This window comes from Rhinatrema bivittatum, chromosome 3, assembly GCF_901001135.1.
Source record: "Rhinatrema bivittatum chromosome 3, aRhiBiv1.1, whole genome shotgun sequence".
Classification (NCBI taxonomy): domain Eukaryota; kingdom Metazoa; phylum Chordata; class Amphibia; order Gymnophiona; family Rhinatrematidae; genus Rhinatrema; species Rhinatrema bivittatum.
Window position 1 is genome coordinate 249,169,136 of NC_042617.1, and position 23,595 is coordinate 249,192,730.

At 46.4% G+C, this 23,595-nt stretch overlaps 1 protein-coding gene across 1 annotated transcript in view; it reads left to right on the forward strand.

The window, feature by feature from the left end:
• Window positions 1–22,356, forward strand: part of HEATR5B (HEAT repeat containing 5B) — a 571,627-nt gene extending 549,271 nt beyond the window's left edge. Inside the window, 1 exon segment of the mRNA XM_029594411.1 lies at window positions 20,336–22,356. Within this exon segment, the coding sequence (XP_029450271.1) occupies window positions 20,336–20,640 (305 nt within the window). The 3' untranslated portion in view covers window positions 20,641–22,356.
• The last annotated feature ends 1,239 nt before the right edge of the window (window positions 22,357–23,595 follow it).

The following is a 23,595-nucleotide window of genomic DNA, read 5'->3' on the forward strand; positions in this document are numbered from 1 at the left end:
GCCATCCCCTCGGGAAAGCGTCATATCTTAATTCACTAGTTTTATAGTGTTATACAAAGTTTTAACCCCAAAACTATATTCTCCCTCCCCCTCCCCACATAATCATTGAATAAGTTCAATAAGCCAGCATAATTTGGACTAGTACATGTTGAATTTGTAAGAAAAATATATAATGTATACCAATGGCCCAATAGAAAATGCCTAAACCAAAAAAGTGTGTACAATTCTGGTCACCGCATATCAAAAAAGATATAGTTGCGATAGAGAAGGGCAACCAAAATGATAAAGGAGATGGAACAGCTCCCCTATGAGGAAAGGCTGAAGAGGTTAGGGCTGTTCAGCTTGGAGAAGAGATGGCTGAGGGGGGGGATATGATAGAGGTCTTTAAGATCATGAGAGGTCTTGAAACGAGTAGATGTGAATCGGTTATTTACACTTTCGGATAATAGAAGGACTAGGGGGCATTCCATGAAGCTAGCAAGTAGCACATTTAAGACTAATCTGAGAAAATTCTTTTTCACTCAACGCACAATAAAGCTCTGGAATTTGTTGCCAGAGGATGTGGTTAGTGCAGTTAGTGTAGCTGGGTTCAAAAAAGGTTTGGATAAGTTCTTGGAGGAGAAGTCCATTAACTATTAATCAAGTTTACTTAGGGATCAGTAGCATGGGATCTTTTTGGTGTTTAGGTAATTGCCAGGTTCCTGTGGCCTGGTTTGGCCTCTGTTGGAAACAGGATGCTGGGCTTGATGGACCCTTGGTCTGACCCAGCATGGCAAGTTCTTAATTTTATATAATTGAAGGTATGCTGACTCTCCAATGGCAATCCCCTCTTTCAATGTAAGCTCAGTAATGGATTTCTACATTAAAATAAAGGTGAAATTAAAGTTAGTGTTGTGGGTCTAAGAGTTTTTCTCCTTTCATCTAACATGTTACCCATATTCTCTTAAATTTATCAACAGAATCATGGTTATATGCATAGATTCCTCCCATACAATATAGGAAATCAATTTTCACTAGAAAAATAGAAAAGGATGGTACTTGTGCAGATCTCCAGAGCTTAGCTAGGACTTTCTAGACGTTACTATTGCTTGTTGTACCAATATTTGCTCAAAGCGATCACCCACTGGGATTTGCACATTGAGTAATGCATTTACAGGTTGCAGAGTAAAAGTTAGGGCAAATATATCATTCAACCAATTGAAAATGTTCCGCCAAAATGCCTGAATTTGAGGACAGTCCCACCACATATGGTAATATGTGCCTTTCCTTGAGCATCCTTTCCAACATTCAATTTTAGTAGAAGGAGAGAAGCGATGAATGCTCTTCGGGGTGTGGTACCATCTTAATAGAAGTTTATAGGCTGTTTCTATCAGGGAAGCTGAGAAAAGACCCCCTTCTCACATCCACATATAATGCCCTCCAGTCCTCATCCGTCAATTTGCAGCCTAGGTCCTGTTCACAATTCAGGAGGTGTTTAGGTTTAGAGGGGGGAATCCTTATTTAGCAGGTTATAAATCTTAGATAAAATTTTCCCCATTCTGCCAGCATTCAGACACATAGATTCGAACATCGGTACTCCCTGTTGTAAATTGACAATAATAGAGGGGTCATGTAAGACATGTCTAAGTTGTGTGAAGGCATAAATTGCCTCATGAGGGAGGTCATAATTTCATTGTAATTCCCTAAAATCTAGAAAACCTTGCAACCCCCATAAATGTTCAAACTTAGTTATCCCCTTTTGCTTCCATAAAAGAACAGAGTGGCGTCTACACCGGGAGCAAAGGAGGTGTTATGATATAGTGAGGAACTTAGATGATAAATCCTGTCTCCTATCAGAGTGTGTTTCCATGTTTTCCACAGCTATAGTGTGGAGGACACAGAAGGGGGAACCATTTCCAAGGTTCTCTACATTTTCCTAGGTTGCCAGAGCATAGCGTTTAATGGCATTGGACCATATCAAAACTGCAGTCTTTCGCATGTGATCCGCAGCCATTCGACCAGAGACAAAACCAGCTTGATCAGGATGGATAATGGAGGGCATAATTGTGCTTAATCTGTTTATTAAAATTTTAGCAAAGAGCTATTTATTAAGGATATGGAACGGTTTGGCTAAAATGGTAATGCCAGCAATATTAGAATCTGGTAAGAATGAATGGTGGCCACGTAATGAGTTAAACATCCTTGTGAGGGTAGGGATTATTTGTGTAGAAAATTTTTGGTAAAATCTGGCTGTGTAGCCGTCAAGCCCTGGAGATTTTCCGGACTTAAGGTTTTGAATTGCATATTGTACTTCCATAGGGGAAATTTATTTCTCGAGAAGAGAGCATTGCTGCTCTGTGAGAGTTGGGAGGGTCGCATTTTTTAAATAGTCATCTATTTCCCCTGTGAGAATAGTTGAGTTTTTACTGTACAATTGGGCATAGAATTCTAAAAATCGACATCTGATATCTTGGTTCGGGTAACATGCTAACAACTAGTCATCTTTTATCTTGGTTACATTATTTTTGGAAATTTTTTGTTTTAACCTGTGGGCTAGTAGTTTGCCTGCTTTATTTTTGCCCTCAAAAAAACATTGCAACTCTGTCTAGATCAACCATTTAAGTCCTGCATTTTTGCAGTTTGTGTAAATTGCTAGCAGTTTGTAGTTTATGGGCTTGCTCATAATTGCGCAGTTGGTCTAAGAGTTTTTGGCGCTCTGCAGCCTGCAACTTCTTCTTGTGGGAAGCATGAGAGATAAAATGACCCCTCATCACCACCTTCAAGCAGTCCCATATGGTTACTGGTGATATGTCAGGTGTTTCATTGGACTTCTTATAATTTTCAATAATTTTTCATTTTATTAACAAAATTAGTGTCCTCCAACAAATTATCATTTCATTTCCAATATGTGTTGCCTTTGGAAAGACCAGTTAGCTGCAAGGTACACCAGATCGGTGAGTGATCTGACCAATTTATAGTCTCTATATCAGTACGGGAGACCCTGTTAGAAAGATATGTATCTATTAATAAGAGATCAATGCATGAGTACTTTTGATGGGGATGGGAATAGAAAGTATAGTTTCTGGACCTCAGAAAGTGTGACCTCCAGATGTCAACAAGTGAGTTATATTCAATAACTTGCTTTAATTCGTAGTGACCTCCTCTGAGATCCCTGGCACCTCTAGCTAATATATCCAGTTCAGGATTTAATATTTTATTGACGTCTCCTCCTATAATTTTTGATCCCCTAGAGCAGAGCTTTCCAAACTTTTCATGTTAGTGACACACTTTTTAGACAAACATAATTTCGTGACACAGTAATTCAGTCTACCAGCAAACCAGAAGTTAAAGGTTAAACGAACAAAATGTATTTCAACAATTTATGTATGTTTCCTTAAATATATACATAAAATGTTTCACAACACAACCTCTCATAATAAATATTTGCAGGCTTCCACTTCCTCCATGCTGATCTCGTACATTGTGAGATCGGCATAGAGAGTGCTACTCTTGCACATTCCCAAAGATTACATGTGCCAATCAATAAAAAGTAATTTTTTTTTTTTACGTTTGCTGTCTGATCTTAGTTTTCTAATCGGTTGGTCACAGGCTTTTTTTTCCACCTTTCCTTTCTTGTTTTTTTTGCCAATTCCTTTTACAGGGTCTTTTTTTCTATTTCTTTTCTCTCCATCTGCCTTCTTCCCTCAAACACACAATCAGGTTCTCATTCTCACACGCTGTCTATCTCACACACACAGGCTCTCACTCACATGCAATCTCACACATCCACAGCTCTCACTCTCACATGCCTCTCTCTCATACATACATACTTTCTCTCTCGTGCACATGCTGTCTCACTCTCACACACACAGGCTCTCTCACTCCTACATGCTCTCTTGCTCAAGCACAGGCTCTCACTGGCACATGCTGTCCCTCTGCACGGGTTGCCGAAGGATGGGCTCTTCAGAGGCCCTGATCTTCCCTGGCCGTGACATGGGATCTGCAGCGGCCCTGCTATCGGGTTTCCTCTTCTCGGGCTGCCGCGACATGGGATCCGCAGCAGCCCTGCTATCGGGTTTCCTCCTCTTCTCGGGCCATCGCGACGTGGGATCCGCAAAGGCCCATTAATGCTGCTCTTCTTCTGTACGCAGCAGATGCTCCTCCTCCTTCCTGCCCACGCGGCTCCGGCAACGGCTCCTGCACAGGCAGGAAGGAAGAGTGAACGTGACCCTCTTCTTCGGGCCGTGGTGATGTAAGCTCCACCACTGCCCGCCGATCTTCCTGCTATAGTTCCCTGCTTCTGCCGGCCCTGTGGACCGGGCGACACACCTCCACACTACAGGCGACACACTAATGTGTCCCGACACACACTTTGGAAAGCTCTGCCCTAGAGGATTATTGAAAGAGGATATCAAGCCTCTGAAAGAAGGCTTTCCCGTCGATAGCAGGGCTGAATTAGCCATGCTGTCATGGGATCTGTCAATCAGGTCCGGGAGGCGGAGCTTGTCAAAGCAGAGATCAGAGCTTTGCTCTCTGCGGCTGCGCATGTGTTCCCGCGCAGGAAAGTAACGGAATCTCCTCAGTCTGTTCTTTCTGCGCACGGGATCGCATGCGGAGCTGTTCTTCTCCTCAGCATTAACAGAACAAAAACATGTCAAAATCGGGGTTTAAGCCCTGTAAGTGCGGCAAGGTAATGTCAGTCACGGATGGCCATGACCGATGTTACCGATGCCTAGGACCAGATCACAATTGGGAAGATTGTGAATTTTGCTAGAGGATGTCACCCAGAGCACTGAAGCAAAGGGCCTACAGACTTCAGGAACTTTTTGCCTCACCGGAGCCATCGGAGGCTCATTAATCGCCTGGTCCTGCGATTTTATCGGCTCCCTCAAAAAAGAGGGCATCATCGTGGGATCCTCAGTCCTCCAATCTTGGAGGTAAGGAGGTGGCAAGCCAACAAAGGCCATCGGATTTTCAAAAATCCAAAGTGCCACAATCGCCGGCGCAGGACACATTGGCGCCAAAAATCTCTGCGCCTAAAACTTCTGCACCTAAGGCGCCTTATGCACATACAAAAGTTTCGGCGCATAGCACTTCGGCGCCTGAAGAAATATCGGCACACAACATTTCTATGTGCATGGCGCCGAAGACACTTGTGCGCACAATGCCGAAGGACCCTGCGCGCATGGCGCAGAAGGCTTCTGAGTGCAGGGTGCCGAAGACATCGGGCGCGCAAGGCGCCGAAGACGTCTGAGCACACAACCAAAGGAAACTCTACGCGTACAGCACCGTCAACATCTGCGCGCACAGTGCCAACACCACCTGTGCGCCCGGCGCCGATCACTCTTGCGCGTACGGAAACAGAAAGATATGCGCACAAGTCTAGATCCGCGCATAAATCCAAATCCGAGCATAAGACACATGAGCACCTATCTCATGTATTACAAAATAAGTTGAAACGAAGACGTGGCCCCTCACACAGGTCTTCTTCAGCCTCTCCATCAATAACCTCACCTCGTTCGGGTACTTCCCTTTCTTCGAGAGATAATTCGACAGAGTTTACAATAAAACGTAGAAAACGATCACCGTCTTCATGGAGAAGTCATACAGACTCATCGTCACACTATTATCATAAGCACTCACAACGCTCCCACCCCAAAAAGTCGGCAAAGAGAAGTGCAACATGGGAAGTAAGCCCTTCGACTTCTAAATCATCTCATATACCAAATTCAAATACCTTCTCTCACAGAGAGGTAATACAAGTTGCTTCCTCTACTACTTCTACAGCTTCAGAGGATTCGAGGGACATAATGTGCGACGAAAAACAGAAAGACCATAAAGTATACACTACTTTACCTCAGAACACACCAATGCACCCTAAAGCATGTGGGTCACAAGAACCAGATGATCGTACAATAATGCCCCCTCGTATAAAAGAGGCATTTTATCAATTGTCCCAATCCTTAGCAGGTTTTTATGAAACTCTTCAGTCATCATTCAAAATGACTAATATTGTGGCTGACAGTTCTCCGGAACATAAGACGCAGAATAATAGAGAACAGTCGGTGGAGCCTCCAACATCTCCCATAGCAAACCGACCAGCTTCACCAAATTATAAACAGGATACATCATTTGATTCTCCTTCACCGCAAACATCCCCATCATCTACGGGATTCCCATTGGATCCACAGGAACAACCTCAGGATCCGTATTCCCCTCCAGAAGACCTTACATACCCAAAATTTCTGTAAAAATTGGGTACAATACTGCATCTAGAGGTCCAAAAAGAGTCAGACCCTAGGTCAGAAACCCCTGGTCTCCTAAAAAGTTTTTGACACTCCAGGGGAACCAACATCTCTTCCACCACAAGAGCTCCTGCATTCAGTCTTACAGAAATCCTGGGAAACACCTTACGCAATCGCAGCAGTTTCCAGAAAAACGGACATAAAATTCCGTATGAGGAAAACATCATCGTACTCTGTTCCACAATTACCTCATGCTTCAATTGTAGTAGAGTCAGCGATGCAAAGATTTAAGAAAACAAAGTCACATTCCTCATACCCACCAGGCAAAGACAACAAATATTTGGATGAGTTTGGAAGGAAAATATACCATAATTCAATGTTGAATGCCCAAATTATGCACCATCAATTCTACATGGTACAATACCTATATGAGTGCATACAAGCTATAAAAGGTATCTCCGCCTCTTCATGACATGGAGGAGTGTTTTCGTCACCTTTTGAGGTCAATCTATGAAGCATATGAAACATCGTCTAGGGCATCGGCAACAGCCATTGCAGCCCGCAGACTAGCATGGTTACGCTCAAGTTCCATACGTGAAGATTTGCACGAGAAACTAACGAACCTCCCATGTACAGGAGATAACCTGTTCGGAGAACGATTTCAGGACACAGTGGGTAAACTAAAGAAAGAAGCTCTAGCAGTACAATCATTAACATCACATCCTAACTATTCGACCACACGTCATTATATTGGATCTATTCGTAGGCAATCCTATGCCAGGAGACCCTACAGATCTTACCAGTCCTTTCGTACACATACTTACCCTGCGTACCAGCGTCCTGCTCCACAACAGAATACCTCAAACCATCATAGAGGTAAACCACGTAATCAGAGACAGCAGGCACAACCGGCTACTGCAGTGAAAGCGACTTCATCTTTTTAGTTACCCAGCCACCACCACAACATCAAGCACCACCCGGCAGGATTCATTCCTGCCTGACAGCTTGGGAGAGAATAACATCCGATCAATGGGTTTTGGAGATAGTACGTCACGGCTACCAACTCCAATTTGTCACAAAACCCATATTACCTCATCTTTCCACTTTCAAGATTCACAACTTCCAACCACAACTGGGGGAAGAAATTGCTTCACAAACAAGCAGCAATTCGCCAAATTTACCCAGGGACCCAATCAGTAGGATTTTATTCCCCATACTTCCTCATACCCAAGAAGTCGGGTGGCCTTCGCCCCATCCTAGACCTAAGGAAACTGAACAAATTTCTCACCAAAGAGAAATTCAAAATGGTATCGTTGAAATCAGTCCTTCCTCTGATTCAAACCAACAATTGGATGTGTTCCATAGACCTCAAGGATGCTTACACACACATTCCAATCCATCCATCCTCGTGGCGTTACCTATGCTTTCACTACAGGCATCAACACTACCAGTACAAAGTTCTCCCCTTTGGACTATTGGCTGCACCCAGGGTGTTCACCAAATGCATGGTAGTGGTGATGGCTCATCTCAGACAACAAAGTATAATCATCTTTCCAAATCTGGACGATTGGCTCATAATCGCCCCAACTCCAAACATCTTACTCGAGCATCCCCATCGAGTGATACAATGCTTGCAAGAATTAGGATTGGTGATCAATTTTCAGAAATCACACCTATAACCAACACAACAGTTATAGTTGATAGGAGCATGCCTGGACACTATGTGCAACAGGGCATACCTACCAAGCGACAGAATATCACAATTCCGTCTTCTGTTACATACCTTGAACCATACTCAGAGACCTTCAGCGAGACAGGTTTTAGTAGTCCTCGGCCACATGGCAGCGACGAATTTCATGGTTCCCAATACCAGGCTACACATGAGATGCCTGCAATGCGGCTTGAAACGTCAATGGAAACAGCACTCGCAACCATTGACACAGAAGGTATCGTTGACCTCCGAGATGAGGAAAGACATAACATTGTGGCTCCTAAACTCCACCCTATCCAAGGGAGCATTGTTCAGTTCCCCTCCTCACAACGCAGTATTAACCACATATGTGTCTCGCAAGGGCTGGGGTGCACACCTCGACATTTACGAAACACAAGGGTTATGGACAATCTCAGAACAGAACCTGCAAATAAATTTACTGGAACTCAGAGCAATTCGCAATGCATTATGAGTGTTCCAAGACCACCTGAAAGGACGCAGGGTCATGATCTACACGGACAACCAAGTCGCAATATTTTACATCAGCAAACAAGGAGGGTCCGGTTCGTGGTCCCTTTGCAAGGAGACCTTGACAATCTTCGAACATGCTCACTGAAATTGCATACATCTCCAGGCAACTTACCTACCAGGAGTTGCAAACACAAGAGCGGACAAGCTAAGCCGCATCTTTCATCCTCACGAATGGGCACTCAATACAGAAATAACCCAAGACATATTCATGCAGTGGGGGACACCTTCAATAGATCTCTTTGCAACAGAGATCAATGCTCAAGTTCCCAAATTCTGCTCGATAAGACCAAGCCAATTCAGGATCGCTCAAGATGCCTTCCTCATCCCGTGGACGACAGGCCTCGTATACGCCTTTCCCTCCCATACCACTCATAACAAGGACAATTCAGAAATGCATTGCAGACAAAGCTCAACTGATACTCGTAGCCCTGGCTTGGCCGAGGCAACCGTGGTACAGTTTCCTTCTCCGACTATCCATCATGGATCCAATTCGATTACCGAATCGCCAGGATCTCTGCCAAGGTCAAGGGACGCTTCTACACCCGCTACACTCATCTCTCCACTTGACAGCGTGGAGATTGAGAGGCTCTTTCTAACAGAACAGGGAGTTTCCACCTCAGTACAATTCATTTTGTTAGAATCCAGGAAACTCTCGACAAGAAAAAATTACAGCTATAAATGGAAACGTTACTCTACCTGGTGCACTTCCAAAGGTGTACCACCATTGGACTGCTCACCTGAATTGCTCATTGATTATCTTCATACACTATATGCAGCTGGTCTAGCAACATCATCCATCAGAGTTCATCTCAGTGTCATAGGGGCATATCATAGACCAGTCAACAATATTCCTATATCCAATCACCCCTTACTATCTTGCTTCATTAAGGGGCTAACTCACATTCATCCTCCGATCTCTAAGCCTCCAGTTCCATGGAACCTCAACATAGTTCTAGAACAGCTCATGCTTTCCCCATTTGAACCCATGGACTCGGCACATATTAAATACCTCACATGGAAAGTGGTATTCTTGGTTGCAGTAACATCGGCACGAAGAGTTAGTGAATTACAGGCCTTGGTCCATTATTCTCCATATTTACAATTTCATCACCAAAAGGTAGTTCTCCAAACTCACCCATCCTTCCTACCAAAAGTGGTTTCCCAATTCCACCTCAATCAGACCATGGAATTACCTACCTTTTTCCCTAAACCTCATGCAAATGATAGGGAAAAACTACTGCACACACTAGATTGTAAAAGAGCTTTAGCATACTACAAAGAAAGGACAAACTCGGACTCCCGTGTTTCTCAACTCTTTCTCTCCTTTGACCCAAAGGCACCTGGATTACCAGTGGCTAAACGCACCATCTCCAGCTGGATAGCACAGTGCATCAAATTCTGTTACCATAAACAGAAACTACACTACATTCACAGCCGAAAGCTCACCAACTCAGAGCAGTAGCAGCCTCATTGGCACACCTAAGGAATGTGCAACCCATAGACATTTGCAAGGCAGCTACATGGTCATCGCTCCATACCTTCACATCTCATTACTGCCTTGATCAACAAGCAGCCACGGATGCGAAGATAGGGCAAGCAATCCTGCAATCTCTATCCTCCTATCCACGGTGACTGCCACACTGTCAAAGATCACATACAAGCATATATATCAAAACAACGTGATCGGGAGCTTGGGACTCCCATGACAGCATGGCTAATTCAGCCCTGCTATCGACGGGAAAAAGCAAGTTTGCTTACCGTAAACGGTGTTTCCGTAGATAGCAGGATGAATTAGCCATGCTGACCCACCCTCCTCCCTGGCAGTCACCAAGTCTTCGACTACACTAAGGCTTAATCACAGACTGAGGAGATTCCGTTACTTTCCTGCTCGGGAACACACGCGCAACCGCAGAGAGCAAAGCTCTGATCTCTGCTTTCACAAGCTCCGCCTCCCGGACCTGATTGACAGATCCCATGACAGCATGGCTAATTCATCCTGCTATCTACAGAAACACCGTTTACGGTAAGCAAACTTGCTTTTCCTGCTGGGTGTTGGGGGTATAGATAGAAACTAAGGTAAAAGCCTCCTTTTCGACTGCTATAATAAGGATAATGTATCAGCCCTTAGGGTCCCTAATGCACTTTAAGTCAAAGGTGAAATCTTTATTAAAAATAATGCCTACTCCAATATATTTGATTTCCTTAGAACAGGGTGCCCAGTATTGCTTTGGATATAGGGAGTTGTACATTAGCAGCTCATACCTAGTTTTTAGGTGTTTCCTGGAGCATTGCAATTATGATCTGTTGAATTTGGAGGTCATTAAAAAGCAGTTTCCGCTTCCCACAAGAGTTCAAGCCTTTAACATTGAGAGACATAACCTTAATTGAAACCATTACATTAAAAGCTATAGTGCACTGCTATATTTAGGGAGTACCTCCAGAGAGCATCCACACCTTTCAACTGAAAACAAAGAAACATTCAGTATATCGTGCATCATTGTTGGCTACGATTTTAGTCAGGCCTCTTATCATTATTAAGTAACAGTATGCTGGGTCTTTCCTACCCCCCTACCTTTCCCTTCCCCAACATGAACCCTACATGGCCTACTTAAGCAGCTTCATAGGCCCATATGTCTGTATGGAGGAGGTCAACGGCCGTCTGGGAGCCTCCCCCGGCCAGATATATCTTTTTTGCCTGAAAATCAAATGAATCTTAGTCTGATCATATAAGGCAAAGCCAATAAGTTCCCTGGTAATAAAAAAAAGAAAAGTTTGTCGTCTGAACTGCCAAAAAGAAACACAAGATCATGAACTCAGCTTTGGAATTCACCCTTGCGGGTCAAATAGTGAACCAGAGAGAGTTCATTATTAACTCCTTCATGTTCCAGCAATTGCTGTAGTGGTGTTACCATCCAAATTTCTCTTGAGCCGGCTGCCACTTTTCCCGACACGCTGCCATCTTCGTGAGTCGTCTCTTAACTGGACTCCGCCCTGCGCAGCTGGAGCTAAGGAAATCGGTACCAGCCCTGCTTTAATAAAGGCCTCATTTGCTTTAAGATGTTCTTTACCTTGTAAGTAACTCCTTGGATGGCAAACCATAGCCCAAATGGGAAAACCCATCTGTAGCAGATATTGTCCTTTCGCAGTTGTAATGTGGCTGGGTGCATCTCTTGCTATTTGCGCAGAGTGAGTGGAGAAATATCTGAAAAGGAGATAGGAGTCCCTTGCTAATTCAATTCCTCCTGAATGCGAGCTATGTTGTATATTCTTTCCTTCATCGCAAAGCTGTGGAAACAGGTTACTATATCTCATTGTTTGTGGTCATTTCTCTTGCCCAGCGTGCGGTGGGCCTGCTCAATTTCAATATCTAAGGCCATTAGATCCAATGGCGGTGATGTGTGGGTGAGAAAAAATAAACAGATTTGTTGGATCACGGATTCCGTGTTTGAAAAGTCCATGGTCTCTGGCAGTCCACAAATGCGGAGATTGGAGCGCCGTGTTCTATTTTCTATGTCTTCAAGTTTTTCTAGTGTTGAGGACAAGTCCGCTCTCAGAGATGCACAATCACTGCGGAGATGCGCCATTTCCTCTGCTTGAGCATCGACCTGGGTTTCATTTTCATCCACCCGTCTCCCCAAGTCTGAGATATCTTCTTTTATATCATTGATCAGTTCCATTATTTCTTGTTTGTAAGCTTTCAGATCTTGCCTGATCTCACAGAACCAACTGCGAAATTCCGAGCATGTTGGAGCTTCCGTATCAGACAGTTCATGAGGCCCAGTTGGGTTGATCTCCGAGACTAGGCCCTCTTCCTCCGCCATCTTGTCCGGAATCGCCTCCTTTTCTATCTCCATTTTCTTATAGGAGAAATGTTGAAAGTCCACAGACATCTGTCGGTACTGCTTTAGTTGTGCTGTGAATCTTAGCGCAATAATGCTATTGATGCCTGGGATATTTATGGAATTCTTACTCTGGCCTGAGGAGCTCTGAGATTAGGCTGCTGCCCAGTCTGATGACGTCATCTCCTCTCCCTAACCCCCGTTTTTTATGCACGTGGCTCTTTTAAAATCGGGCCAAAAGTGCATTTACAAGCATAAAATCTTTTGAAAACTACCTCCTATGATTTGTAGAAATGAAAATAATTTTGCATGAAGTTAAGTTTTAGTCTTATCTGAATTAAGTAGATTAATATCAATATAGTTTCCATCTATCTGTTTTTTATACATATATGGGCCAACAGCCCATGACTGAGCAGCCAAGTTAGCCTGCCATCTTAGAAAAAATTTCATCCCCAATCTAGCTGCTAGGTTATGGCTTAACATAGGCTTAAATTTAGCCGACTAAAACATAGCTGGTTGGTTTTAAGCCAGTTATAGCTGCACCTAGTGCTTGCCAGTTAACTTTTGTTCCCTGACCTTACTGTCTACCAAAAGGCCAGCAAATTGAGCAGCTAAATATAGCCACCTGGTGAAACTATTTAGCTGCGCAGCATGAAGAAATTTTAAATGCCATGGACTTAGCTAACTTCTTAGCTAACTAGATTCCTTCTGAATATATGCCCCCATGGTTGTTGAAATGATCTTTAATGAATACTTAGCAGCTTATTACTCTTCCATGCAATGTTGTATGTTTTGTTGTGGTTTGAGAAAAATTGACATTTGATATTTTTGTTAAAATAAATTCCTCTGAGCTATAGTCTACAGATAGCATGGCTTTCAATTAATTGAACCTATAGCTCAGTGGTCCCCAACCCTGTCCTGGTGACCCACCAGCCAGTCGGGTTTTCAGGATATCCACGGTGAATATGCATGAGAGAAAATTTGCATGTTATGGATAACCCTAACCCTATTACACAATCATAGTCATTCATACATGCTATCTCTCTCACACATGATCTCAGAAGGTCTAAAGCTTGCTGGGCAGGGAAAAGGGAAATGAAGGGAGAACCAGGGCTATCAGAAGAGGCAAGCAACTGCCCAGAGTGCCAGGCCCAGGGGGCTCTAACACACCTCATCAGGAGGCTGGCCACCAGTGCTACATGCCACCATTGTGGATACCGGGGAGCCCGGCTCACTCACCCCAACCAGGCTGTTTCAGCACTCGCCGAGGGACAGCGTCGCTTAAAAAAAAAAAAAATAGAAAAAGAGAGGTAAGCCAGTTTCCTTTTCTTCTCGCAGCGGTGGTCCAGCGTTTTTTTTCTCCTCCTTGAGGCGGGGCTGCGTTCCGACGTATATTTTGGTTGTTTTTTCGTGTTTTTCTAGCGAGGCATTGCGGGCCAATCCGCGATGCCACATGGCGCGGCCTGTGCGGCCTGCGGGTCGGCGCGCGCAGCTGTCCAGGGATGGGCTTTGTTCAGCCTGCATCCCTGGCGATGAGGGACCCTCCTCGGGAGCCTTGCGGGGGGCGGTAGTGAAGCGGGGCACCATGGCCGTCTCAGTCGGGCCTTCCTCCGTGCCTCCCCCCAAGTCAGGGCAACCAAGTGAGGCAAGAGCCGCCATTTTGGCGCGGTCCCATTATTGATCCCGATCGCGGCGGGGATATCGGGGGGGGGCAGCAATTCGCCGCCCCCCCTGTCCCCTCAGCGGTCCCTCCCGTGGCCGGCTTCACCTGCGGGACCCTCGGGGAACGGAGCAGGGGACGTCACTGGTTCAGATTCAGATGTCTCCTGCTCCTCTTTTTCTTCAGAGTTCAATTTGGCCATGCACAGGGCCTTTAAAGCCCGTAAGACACGCAAACGGTCCTCAGCTTCAGCAAGTGGACCCGAGGGGCCACACACAGCGAATAAGGTACGCCCCCAGCGGGGAGCCCCGACCGAAGTGCCGCGGGCGAAGAGGTCCCTGAGGGCCCTTCCCCCACAGGAGGATCCGGATACGTCGGAGGATACATCAGACCAGGAGGACTTGGAGGGTCCATCCCCACCCCCGAGGGGGGTAGAGGGAGACGGGGATCCGTCGCCAACTCACAAGCAACAGAGTCAGACTTTCAAGGGCGACGATCCCAGGGTCATCTGGCTATTCTGTAGGGACGAACTGGGACCCCTCATACCAGCAATCCTGGAGGAGTTAGGGATCGCCACTCCTCCAGAAGAGTCTCTGATAGGCTCCATGGATCCGGTGTTGGGCCTGAGTGGCCCCCCTACGACCTTCCCCTTCCATTTTTCAGCTACGTATTTGCTGTTTCGGGAATGGGACACCCCGGACATGGGGTTAAAGGTCTCGAAGGCAATGGACAAGCTTTACCCACTACCGGAGGATGCTTTGGAAGTCCTGCGGGTTCCTAAGGTGGACACAGCTGTGTCAGCGGTCACGAAGCGCACTACCATCCCAGTCACGGGTACCACAGCTCTGAGGGATCTCCAGGATCAGAAGTTGGAGATTCAATTGAAGAAGATCTTTGAGGTCTCGGCCCTAGGGGCCCGGGCAGCAATTTGCAGTAATTTCGCGCTCAGAGCCGGGCTATGCTGGGTCCTACAGCTCCTGGCCAATGAGGGCCTGTCGGAAGAGGAAGCTTGACAGGCCGGATGCCTGGAGGCGGTAGTGGCCTACAGGGCGGACGCCCTGTATGATCTGTTGCGAACCTCTGCACGCTCCATGGTCTCGGCAGTCTCCATGCGGTGGCTTCTGTGGTTGCAGAACTGGTCGGTGGACGGTGCGTCCAAGTCCAAACTGGGCTCCTTGCCGTTTAAGGGTAAGCTGCTGTTCGGAAAGGAGTTGGATGATATGATTCAGCTACTGGGGGAGAATAAAGGCTATCGTCTTCTGGAGGACAGATCACGTTCCAGGTCCTCCTTCTCCTCTAGGTCTCGTTTCAGGGGCAGTCGGAGGACTCGTGCCTCGCGCCCAGGTACTTTTTCCTCTTCCTCCTCCTTTCGCTCAGGGGGGACGGGGACATCAGGCTCAGTCCTTTTGGGGCAGGCATTTTGGCAGGCCTGGTTCCTCCCAGTCCTCTTCCAGTGTTAAGCCCGCACAATGATGGACGGATGGCTCATTCCTTGGTACCCAGGGTAGGGGGCAGATTGTGTCTCTTCTACGAGGAATGGGCCAGGATAACGTTGGATCAATGGGTACTTTCGGTGATAAAATACGGCTACACCTTAGATTTTGCGCGTCAGCCCCGTCCACGATTCTTCCCTTCTCCTTGCGGAAATGCAGACAAGCGTCGAGCGGTTCGACTGACCTTGGACAGGTTGCTCGATTTGGGAGCAATCTTGCCGGTCCTGCCTCAGGAACAATGAAGAGGACACTACATTTATTTCGTCGTGCCAAAGGACGGAGCTTTCCGACCCATACTGGATCTCAAGGGTGTCAACAGATATCTGTGGATCCCGTGTTTTCGCATGGAGACGTTACGGTCCATCATAGCGTCAGTGCGGCCGGGGGAATTCCTGGCATCCCTGGATCTCACGGAAGCTTACCTTCACATCGGGATCAGGGAGGATCACCAGAGGCATCTCCGGTTCTGCGTCCTGGGGAAGCACTACCAGTTCCAGGCCTTGCCCTTTGGGCTGGCCACAGCTCCCTGAACCTTCACCAAGATCATGGTGGTCGTGGCGGCACAGTTTCGGAGGGAAGGATTGCTGGTACACCCATACTTGGACGATTGGTTGATTCGGGCGAAGTCCGAGTCCCTCTGTTGGTCGGCGATCACTCGAGTAATGCAGTTGTTGCATTCCCTAGGCTGGATGGTGAACAGTGCGAAGAGTCATCTCAGTCCCTCTCAGTCTCTGGAGTTTTTGGGAGCGCTGTTCAATACTCGCCAAGGGGCGGTATTTCTTTCGTCGGAGCATTGCCGCAAATTGCAGGGGTAGGTGCGGTCTTTACTCCTGAAACAACCGCCAACAGTTTGGGATTATCTACAGATGATCGGTTCCATGTTTTCAACGCTGCCCCTGGTGCCCTGGTCTTTCGCGCACATGCGACCCTTACAGTCCGCGTTGCTCTCCCGTTGGAGCCCGGTGTCAGAACAATTTTATCTCCCGTTATCGTTGACAAGGACGGCTCGTCTCAGCCTCGGGTGGTGGCTCTCCCCAACCAATCTTCTCCGGGGAGTGCCCCTGGAGGCTCCCGAATGGACGGTGGTCACCACGGATGCGAGCCTCCGCAGTTGGGGAGCGGTGTGTCTAAGGAAGTCGGTTCAAGGCAGCTGGTCCGCGACTGAGGCGCGCTGGTCGATCAATCGGCTGGAGACCAGGGCGGTGCGTCTGGCTTTTCAGGCGTTTCATTCCTGATCCGGGGAAAGTCGGTCAGGGTCCTCTCGGACAACGCGACAACGGTGGCCCACATCAACCGTCAAGGTGGAACCAGAAGTCAACTGGTGGCCCTCGAGCTGCGCCTGCTGTTCCTGTGGGCAGAGCAGCACCTATCCAGTATAGCGGCGTCCCATATAGCAGGGGTCGACAATATTCACGCCGACTTCTTGAGCCGCCATCATCTCGACCCAGGAGAGTGGGAACTGTCAGACAAGGCCTTCCAACTCATCTGCGACAGATGGGGCATGCCAGCCATGGACCTGATGGCGATGTTTCAGAATGCCAAGGCACCAAGTTTTTTTGCCCACCGAAGAGAAACGGGGCAGAAGGGGTGGACGGCCTGGCATTACCGTGGCCCGCCTCAGTTCTTCTGCATGTCTTTCCTCCTTGGCCCCTGATCGGCAGAATACTTCAGTGCATCGAAGCTCATACGAGGTCATTCTGGTGGCTCCCGAATGGCCACGACGATCTGGTTTGCGGATCTCCTCAACCTAGCTGTGGAGCGACCGCTGCGGTTTCCGGACCTTCCAGATCTCCTCCATCAGGGTCCCGTATGTTTCGATCAGGTAGATCGCTTTTGTATAGCGGCATGGCTTTTGAAAGGTGTCGTCTGAAGAGCAAAGGCTATTCTGACGCGGTGGTTTCTACTTTGTTGAGATCGCGTAAGAAGTCAACTTCATTGGCGTACGTACTCCTGTGGAAGGTCTTCGAATTGTGGTGCGTTGAGCGTTCACTTCACGCTACCCGGGCATCCGTTTCAGCTATTTTGGCTTTTCTGTAGGATGGTCTAGCTTAAGGTCTATCCTGTGGTTCTCTGAGGGTGCAGGTAGCGGCTCTTGGTTGGTTTCGGGGGTCTCTCAAAGGAAGGCCCCTGGCAGCGCATCCCAATGTGAACCGTTTTCTGAAGGGGGCGTCTCAGCTGCATCCGCCCTTGATGTTTCTGTGCCCCTCCTGGAATCTGAATGTGGTTCTCAAGGCTCTGTGTGCTCCTCCTTTCGAGCCTCTAAAAAGGGCAACCCTTAAGGACCTTACTTTAAAGAAGGTGTTCCTGGTGGCAATTTCGTCTGCCAGACGAGTGTCAGAGCTTCAGGCTTTGTCCTGTAGAGAGCCTTTCTTGCAGATCTCGGAAGCGGGGGTTACGCTGCACATGGTTCCCTCATTTCTCCCGAAAGTGGTTTCTTCGTTTCACTTGAATCATTCGGTGGATCTTCCTGCCTTTGGGGATCTTCCGAGGGCAGATCCAGGGTCAAGGGAGCTGAAGAAGTTGGATGTCCGTAGATCTCTTCTATGGTACTTGGAGGTGACTAGACTTTTGATTATCGGATCACCTTTTTGTGCTCTTTCAGGGTCCAAAAAGGGGTAATATGGCTTCCAAGACCACCATTTCTCGCTGGTTGAAGGAGACCATAGGTTCCTCATATTTACTATGTGGTAAACCTGTCCCGCAGGGTCTCAAGGCCCATTCGACGCGTTCCCAGGCGGCTTCCTGGGCGGAGTGTATGCAGATTTCTCCGCAGGAGATCTGCAGGGCTGCAACTTGGAAATCCTTGCATACTTCTGCACGTCATTATCGTCTGGATGTCCAGGGTTCATGGGAAGGCAATTTCGGAGCAGGCGTTTTAAGAGCGGGCCTCTCCGGATCCCATCCCAAGTAATCTCAGCTCTGGTACATCCCAGGAGTCTGGACTGATCCGGTACATACAGGGAAAAGAAAATTAGGTCTTACCTCCGATAATTTTCGTTCCTGTGGTACCAAGGATCAGTCCAGAGTCCTGCCCTCAATAATTTCTCGGTTTCGGAGAATCCGCTGGTTTAGTTTGTTAATTGCAAGGATATTGGAGGATTTCTTTACACAGATCAGTTGCTATATGCTTGGTTCTCTTTTGGGACAGGGGCCCTCGTTGGGGTCAGTGAGCCCAGGGTTCTCCGGTTAATCTCCCGGGGGTTTTTAGTTAGTGTTCAGTTCAGGGTTTTCTGCTTTGACATTACATTATACTGAAAGGCTGTGAGTGGCACCCTGGTATATATGCGGAGCCTGCTAAGTTTGGCTCTGATTCCACCTGCTGGTGCAGAGGCAAAACCCAGGAGTCTGGACTGATCCTTGGTACTACAGGAACGAAAATTATCGGAGGTAAGACCTAATTTTCTTTTAGCCTCTATGTGGTTGCTGGCCCAAGTGGCTAATCAAGTCATTGAGGTACTGCCAGCCCACCCCCCCCCCCCCCACGTCAGCCATATTATCTATATTAACTACATTGCTCAAGGCACTGGGCAGCCCAACAATAGACCTGAAGGGAGCTGTGAGATAATAGGCTGGTTGGGGGGGGGGGGGATGGAGACTGGGTTCAGGGCAGGGAGTGCTGGGCAGGGAAAGGGCCAGGAAAGGGGTATAGGCATGGGCAGAGAGGGGAAAGGGGGTCACTGCAGTACACTGTATGTTTTTGTTTGACATCAGGTAAATTCCTGAGGGAGGAAGGTTAAGCCTATAAAGCAATTTCCCAGACAGCTGCAGCTGTTGGCTGGACTGAGCAAGAGACCCTGTGACCCATTCCCTCTGTCCATGACCCCCTCTATATCTCAACTCTACCATGCTTCCCATGAATATATCTCCCCTTCCCTCTTCTTTTGTCTCTGTCCCCTCTGTCTCTCCCCTCTCCTCAACCTGTACCTCCATCTGTCTGTCCATTCCCTTCTCCTCTGTGCCTGTATCTCTTGGCTGGCTCACTGCAGCCCTTCTCTTGGATCTTGACACAGCATGTTGTGAGGGGAGGGGGGAATCAGGAGGGCCATTGCTACAGAAATCTGTAGAGTCACAGGTTGCTGAGGACTCTGCTGTGCCCCACCTTCTCTCCCTAAGCTGTCCAATCACAGCATAAGACAAGAGGTGGGGACAGGAATACAACACAACTCTTCTCTGAAAGGCTTCAACCCTGCCTTTCTCTCCCTGTAACTAGGAGACTGGGGAAGAGGAGGAACCACCTGCAAAACTCAATTTTTAGTGTCCGGTCAGTTCGTCTGACTGGACGCTGCACAGCATTCCTGAAAACCTGGCTCTCTGCTCCAAAACTGGGTAGTTGGCAATCCTAGAAACAGTGCTGGAGATCAGGAACAGGTTATCAGTCACTCCAGTAACCACTGTAATGTCTGACAAGTTTTTCCTGTGATCTGTTCTTTCTCTGATCTAATTAGTCTGTCTGACTTTGGTCTTTTTTATGCTAATTTTCTTGATCTATATCCTAGTTTCTTTTCTTGGCTACTGCCTTATGTTCTTATTTATTGAGGCTTCCACTATATTCTAGCCACATCAACAGTTAGGTGCGGTTAGCTTACTGAACACCTGTTTTCCCTGATATCTGCACAGTTAGCCTCATGTTTAACTCCTCGCAAATATATATGATCTCATGACTTGTTTCTCGTTATTAGGCAAGCTAAGGAAAATGGCATATTTATTCTCAGAACTTATAGGCCTTATGACAAGCCAATCACACTACATTAATGATTATCATTGTTCTACTAATTTCTATCTCATTTCAAAATTCTTCACATTAAATAACTCCTTCATTTTCCACACACATAAATATCAACCAACTTTGAATTACTGTGATTTTTATCCATTTTCAGGAGTTCAGCTGCTGGCTCTTCTTGTCCCAACTCTGATCTCTTATTTGTTGGATGAAAATGCTTTTGCATCAGCTTCTACAGCATCAAAAGGCCTTCACGAGTTTGCGCTGCAGGATCTGATGCGCATTGGTCCCCTGTACCCACATGCTTTCAAGACAGTAATGGGAGCTGCACCAGAGCTGAAAATGCGGCTAGAGACTGCGGTGCGAGCAAGCCAGGCCAGCAAAGCTAAAGCTGCAGCGAGGCAGCCAACACCCACCGTTCACACCGCTCCAACCATTAAACTCAAAACCAGCTTCTTTTGACTTGTTTCAGTTTTATTCTTTGTGATAACAAAAAGAAAGAAAAATTTGCTGCTGACAGGAATGCTTTTATACTAAAGTTTTACACTTCTCCAGGAGGAGTGTTGGAGAGGTTGCATCTCTTGAAAGCTAGACAGAATATTTTAGGGTTCGACCATAAAAATGGTGTTACCTTCAATTTGTTTACTAACTTTCCTGTGTCTCTTGCTAACCGGAACTACATAGTACCAGCAAATTAAATTGTCATAATTATCATTTCTCACTTGCTAAAACATACTGTATATCTAGTCTGTATTTTAGTTTGGTTTATTTGTTAAGGTATTCTTGGGGGGTGTATAACTTAATTGAAATGTCTGCACTATAAGTGAAGTGTTGTATGTGTATATTTTGAAGAAATTAAAATGTTTATTTGATCATGTATTGTAAAAGGAGTTCTAAATCTCTCTATAAAACACAGTCTGCCCTATTAAACACTTTTTTTTTTAACGAAATATAAAAACACTTGAATGTCTGTGTGTTCTTGGAGCACATCCACTTGGTTAACTCTAGTCAACTAAAAGAAAATGTTTGTCCATCTCCTTTTATGTGGATATTTAGTGCTAAATTATAGCACTATATCCTTGCAAATAGAGAAAATTATGCAGTATTTGTCCTAAAAATGCAGTGATGTCACTCTTGGAATGCAGCATCATATATGGATTTGCAGTGATGATATGAGAGTGAGACTACCTATCCAAACTGCATCTGTAATGTTTTTGAGTGAGACTGGTACATGGGGGTTGAGAGTGGGATAGACTGGCCTGGCCAGGTCTTTGCTGGTTGAGCATGTGAGAGGAAGATTAAAATGTGGCTGGCTTTTTGCCTGGTGTGGACAAAAACAGGGGTGTGGTGCAAATCTGTGTCATTGATGGACAGAGTGTGGAAAAGTGCCTGCTCAGACCAGGTCTATGTCAGATACCTACTGTACCTGAATGTAATCTGTTTTGAAGTACCTGACAGGTAGAATATAAATAAAATTAAAATGTAAATGGGTATTGCAGTGGGTATGAGTTGTGCTGCTGGTCAGGAAAATGTGGTGATGAAAACAAGACATTTGCCAGGTCAGATTTGTGGCAGTTGGGAAGTATCTGCTTTGAGTTTGATTATTTTAAGACAGGACATCTTTGTTTGGGGGGGGGGGGTGCAGGTAGGCGGCTCAGCAGCATGGTTTGGAGTGTGGGTGAACTGGTGTGGGCATTGGATGAATACATGAGAAGGAGCAAGGGTTGTTGCCAGTCCTGTTGTGTGGCAGTATACTTTGGGAATATGTGTGAAGCATGTGGATAGGGTATGTTTAGATGCAAGTGAAATACAGCTGCAGATGGGGTGAGGTCTTTGCCATGGAAAAATATCTGCTGCTATTATGAGCATTTTGGTAAGGGTGTAGGGGTTTGAGCGAGGTTCTGTGTGCGCAGAATCTGATGTGGGCAATGGGAGGGTGTGAGGGGTTAATCAGGTATCGTTTGATGTGTATTGTCAGAAACTGAGCAGCTCAGGGTTTCTGGTTTCAAAATGTTAAAGCAGAGAGCACTAAGGCATGTCTTTATATACACCACAGTGTATATCAGAATTGATATAACATACTTTAGCACTCCTTGCTATACGAGATAGTATAAAATATTTGGTGAAAGCATAACTAGAAATCCTGTATTTAAAGACCTTGTGTTGTAATAAAGATAATTTGACCACAAATGTTTTGGATGTGTGGGCTAGTAACTTTATTATACATGTTTATTTCTTAAGCATTCCTCAATTGTCTTCCATAGATAATCAGATTCTGCACCACAAGATCTATATGGTAAGGACCTAAATTTGTATACCTCTAAGGAGAGGCAATAGATTGCAGTTACAAACTGGCCACCATTTGACCAAGGCTTTTAATACAGAAATGCTGGTGGTGTCAGGGCATTTAGACCATTAATATGATTGCTGACAATCCAACTGACTACAGGCTTCCCCAGCAGCAGTGAGGTATGGAGCATGGGGAATGAGAGAGAGAGATCATAGCATGGATGTTACCCTATAGTGGCCTTTCCTCTGCGTCTTTGGTTTCCTTTCTAAGTAGTAAATCAGTATAGGCAACATAGGAGGGCCTGATAAAAGGATTGTCTGTGTGTCCTGTTTCTTTTCATAGTCCCCACACTGAATGCCACATAGTGTCAGCTTTCTGTGCTGTGAAGGACCAGTCTCAAGGTCTGAGGCACAACATCAATGGAATCCATGCGGCTCACATCATTAGGCTGGACACACATAGCACAGGACATTGACACTGTTGTGCTGCTCCTTCTGCTGAGCAGGGAGGATTGGGAGAAGGCTAGGCTGCTCTGGAGTTCTTAGGGCAGTGAGAATTCAGGGAACTGAGGAGGGTATGTATGAGGGCTTTTGGGGGGAGGAATGTGGAGAGAACTTTCAGGAGAAGGAGTTGACTGCAGGGAGAGACTTCTAGAGCTGGAATGGAGACATAGGGAAAACCTTCCTGATGGGGAGAGGACATGGTGAGAGCTTTTCAAGGTTGGAAAGGGGGATGTGGAAAGAGCTTTCTGGGAATCAAGGGTAGAAAATTTGGGGAAAGTATTCTAGAAATTGAGGAAAGATTGAACCTGGGATTTGGGGGGGGGGGGGGGCAGAAAGAGAGAGAGGATATGGTGATTAAAGAAAGGAAAAAAGGACCCAGTATGGAGGAAAGGTTGGAGAGATAGGACCAGAGGCCACAGAGAACTGGTGACTGGGGGAGAAAGTACGCAGAGTGGGAGGGAATGTGATGGAGAAGGAATGAGAATGGAGGAAGTGGATTGGTTATTGATTGGACCCAACATGAGAGGGAAGAAGAAACAAGGAGAAGAGTCAGGGGATGGGGCTGACACAGGACTCTGAATTTAATGGGGGGGAGGGGCGAAGAAGATATTGTGGGTAGATGAA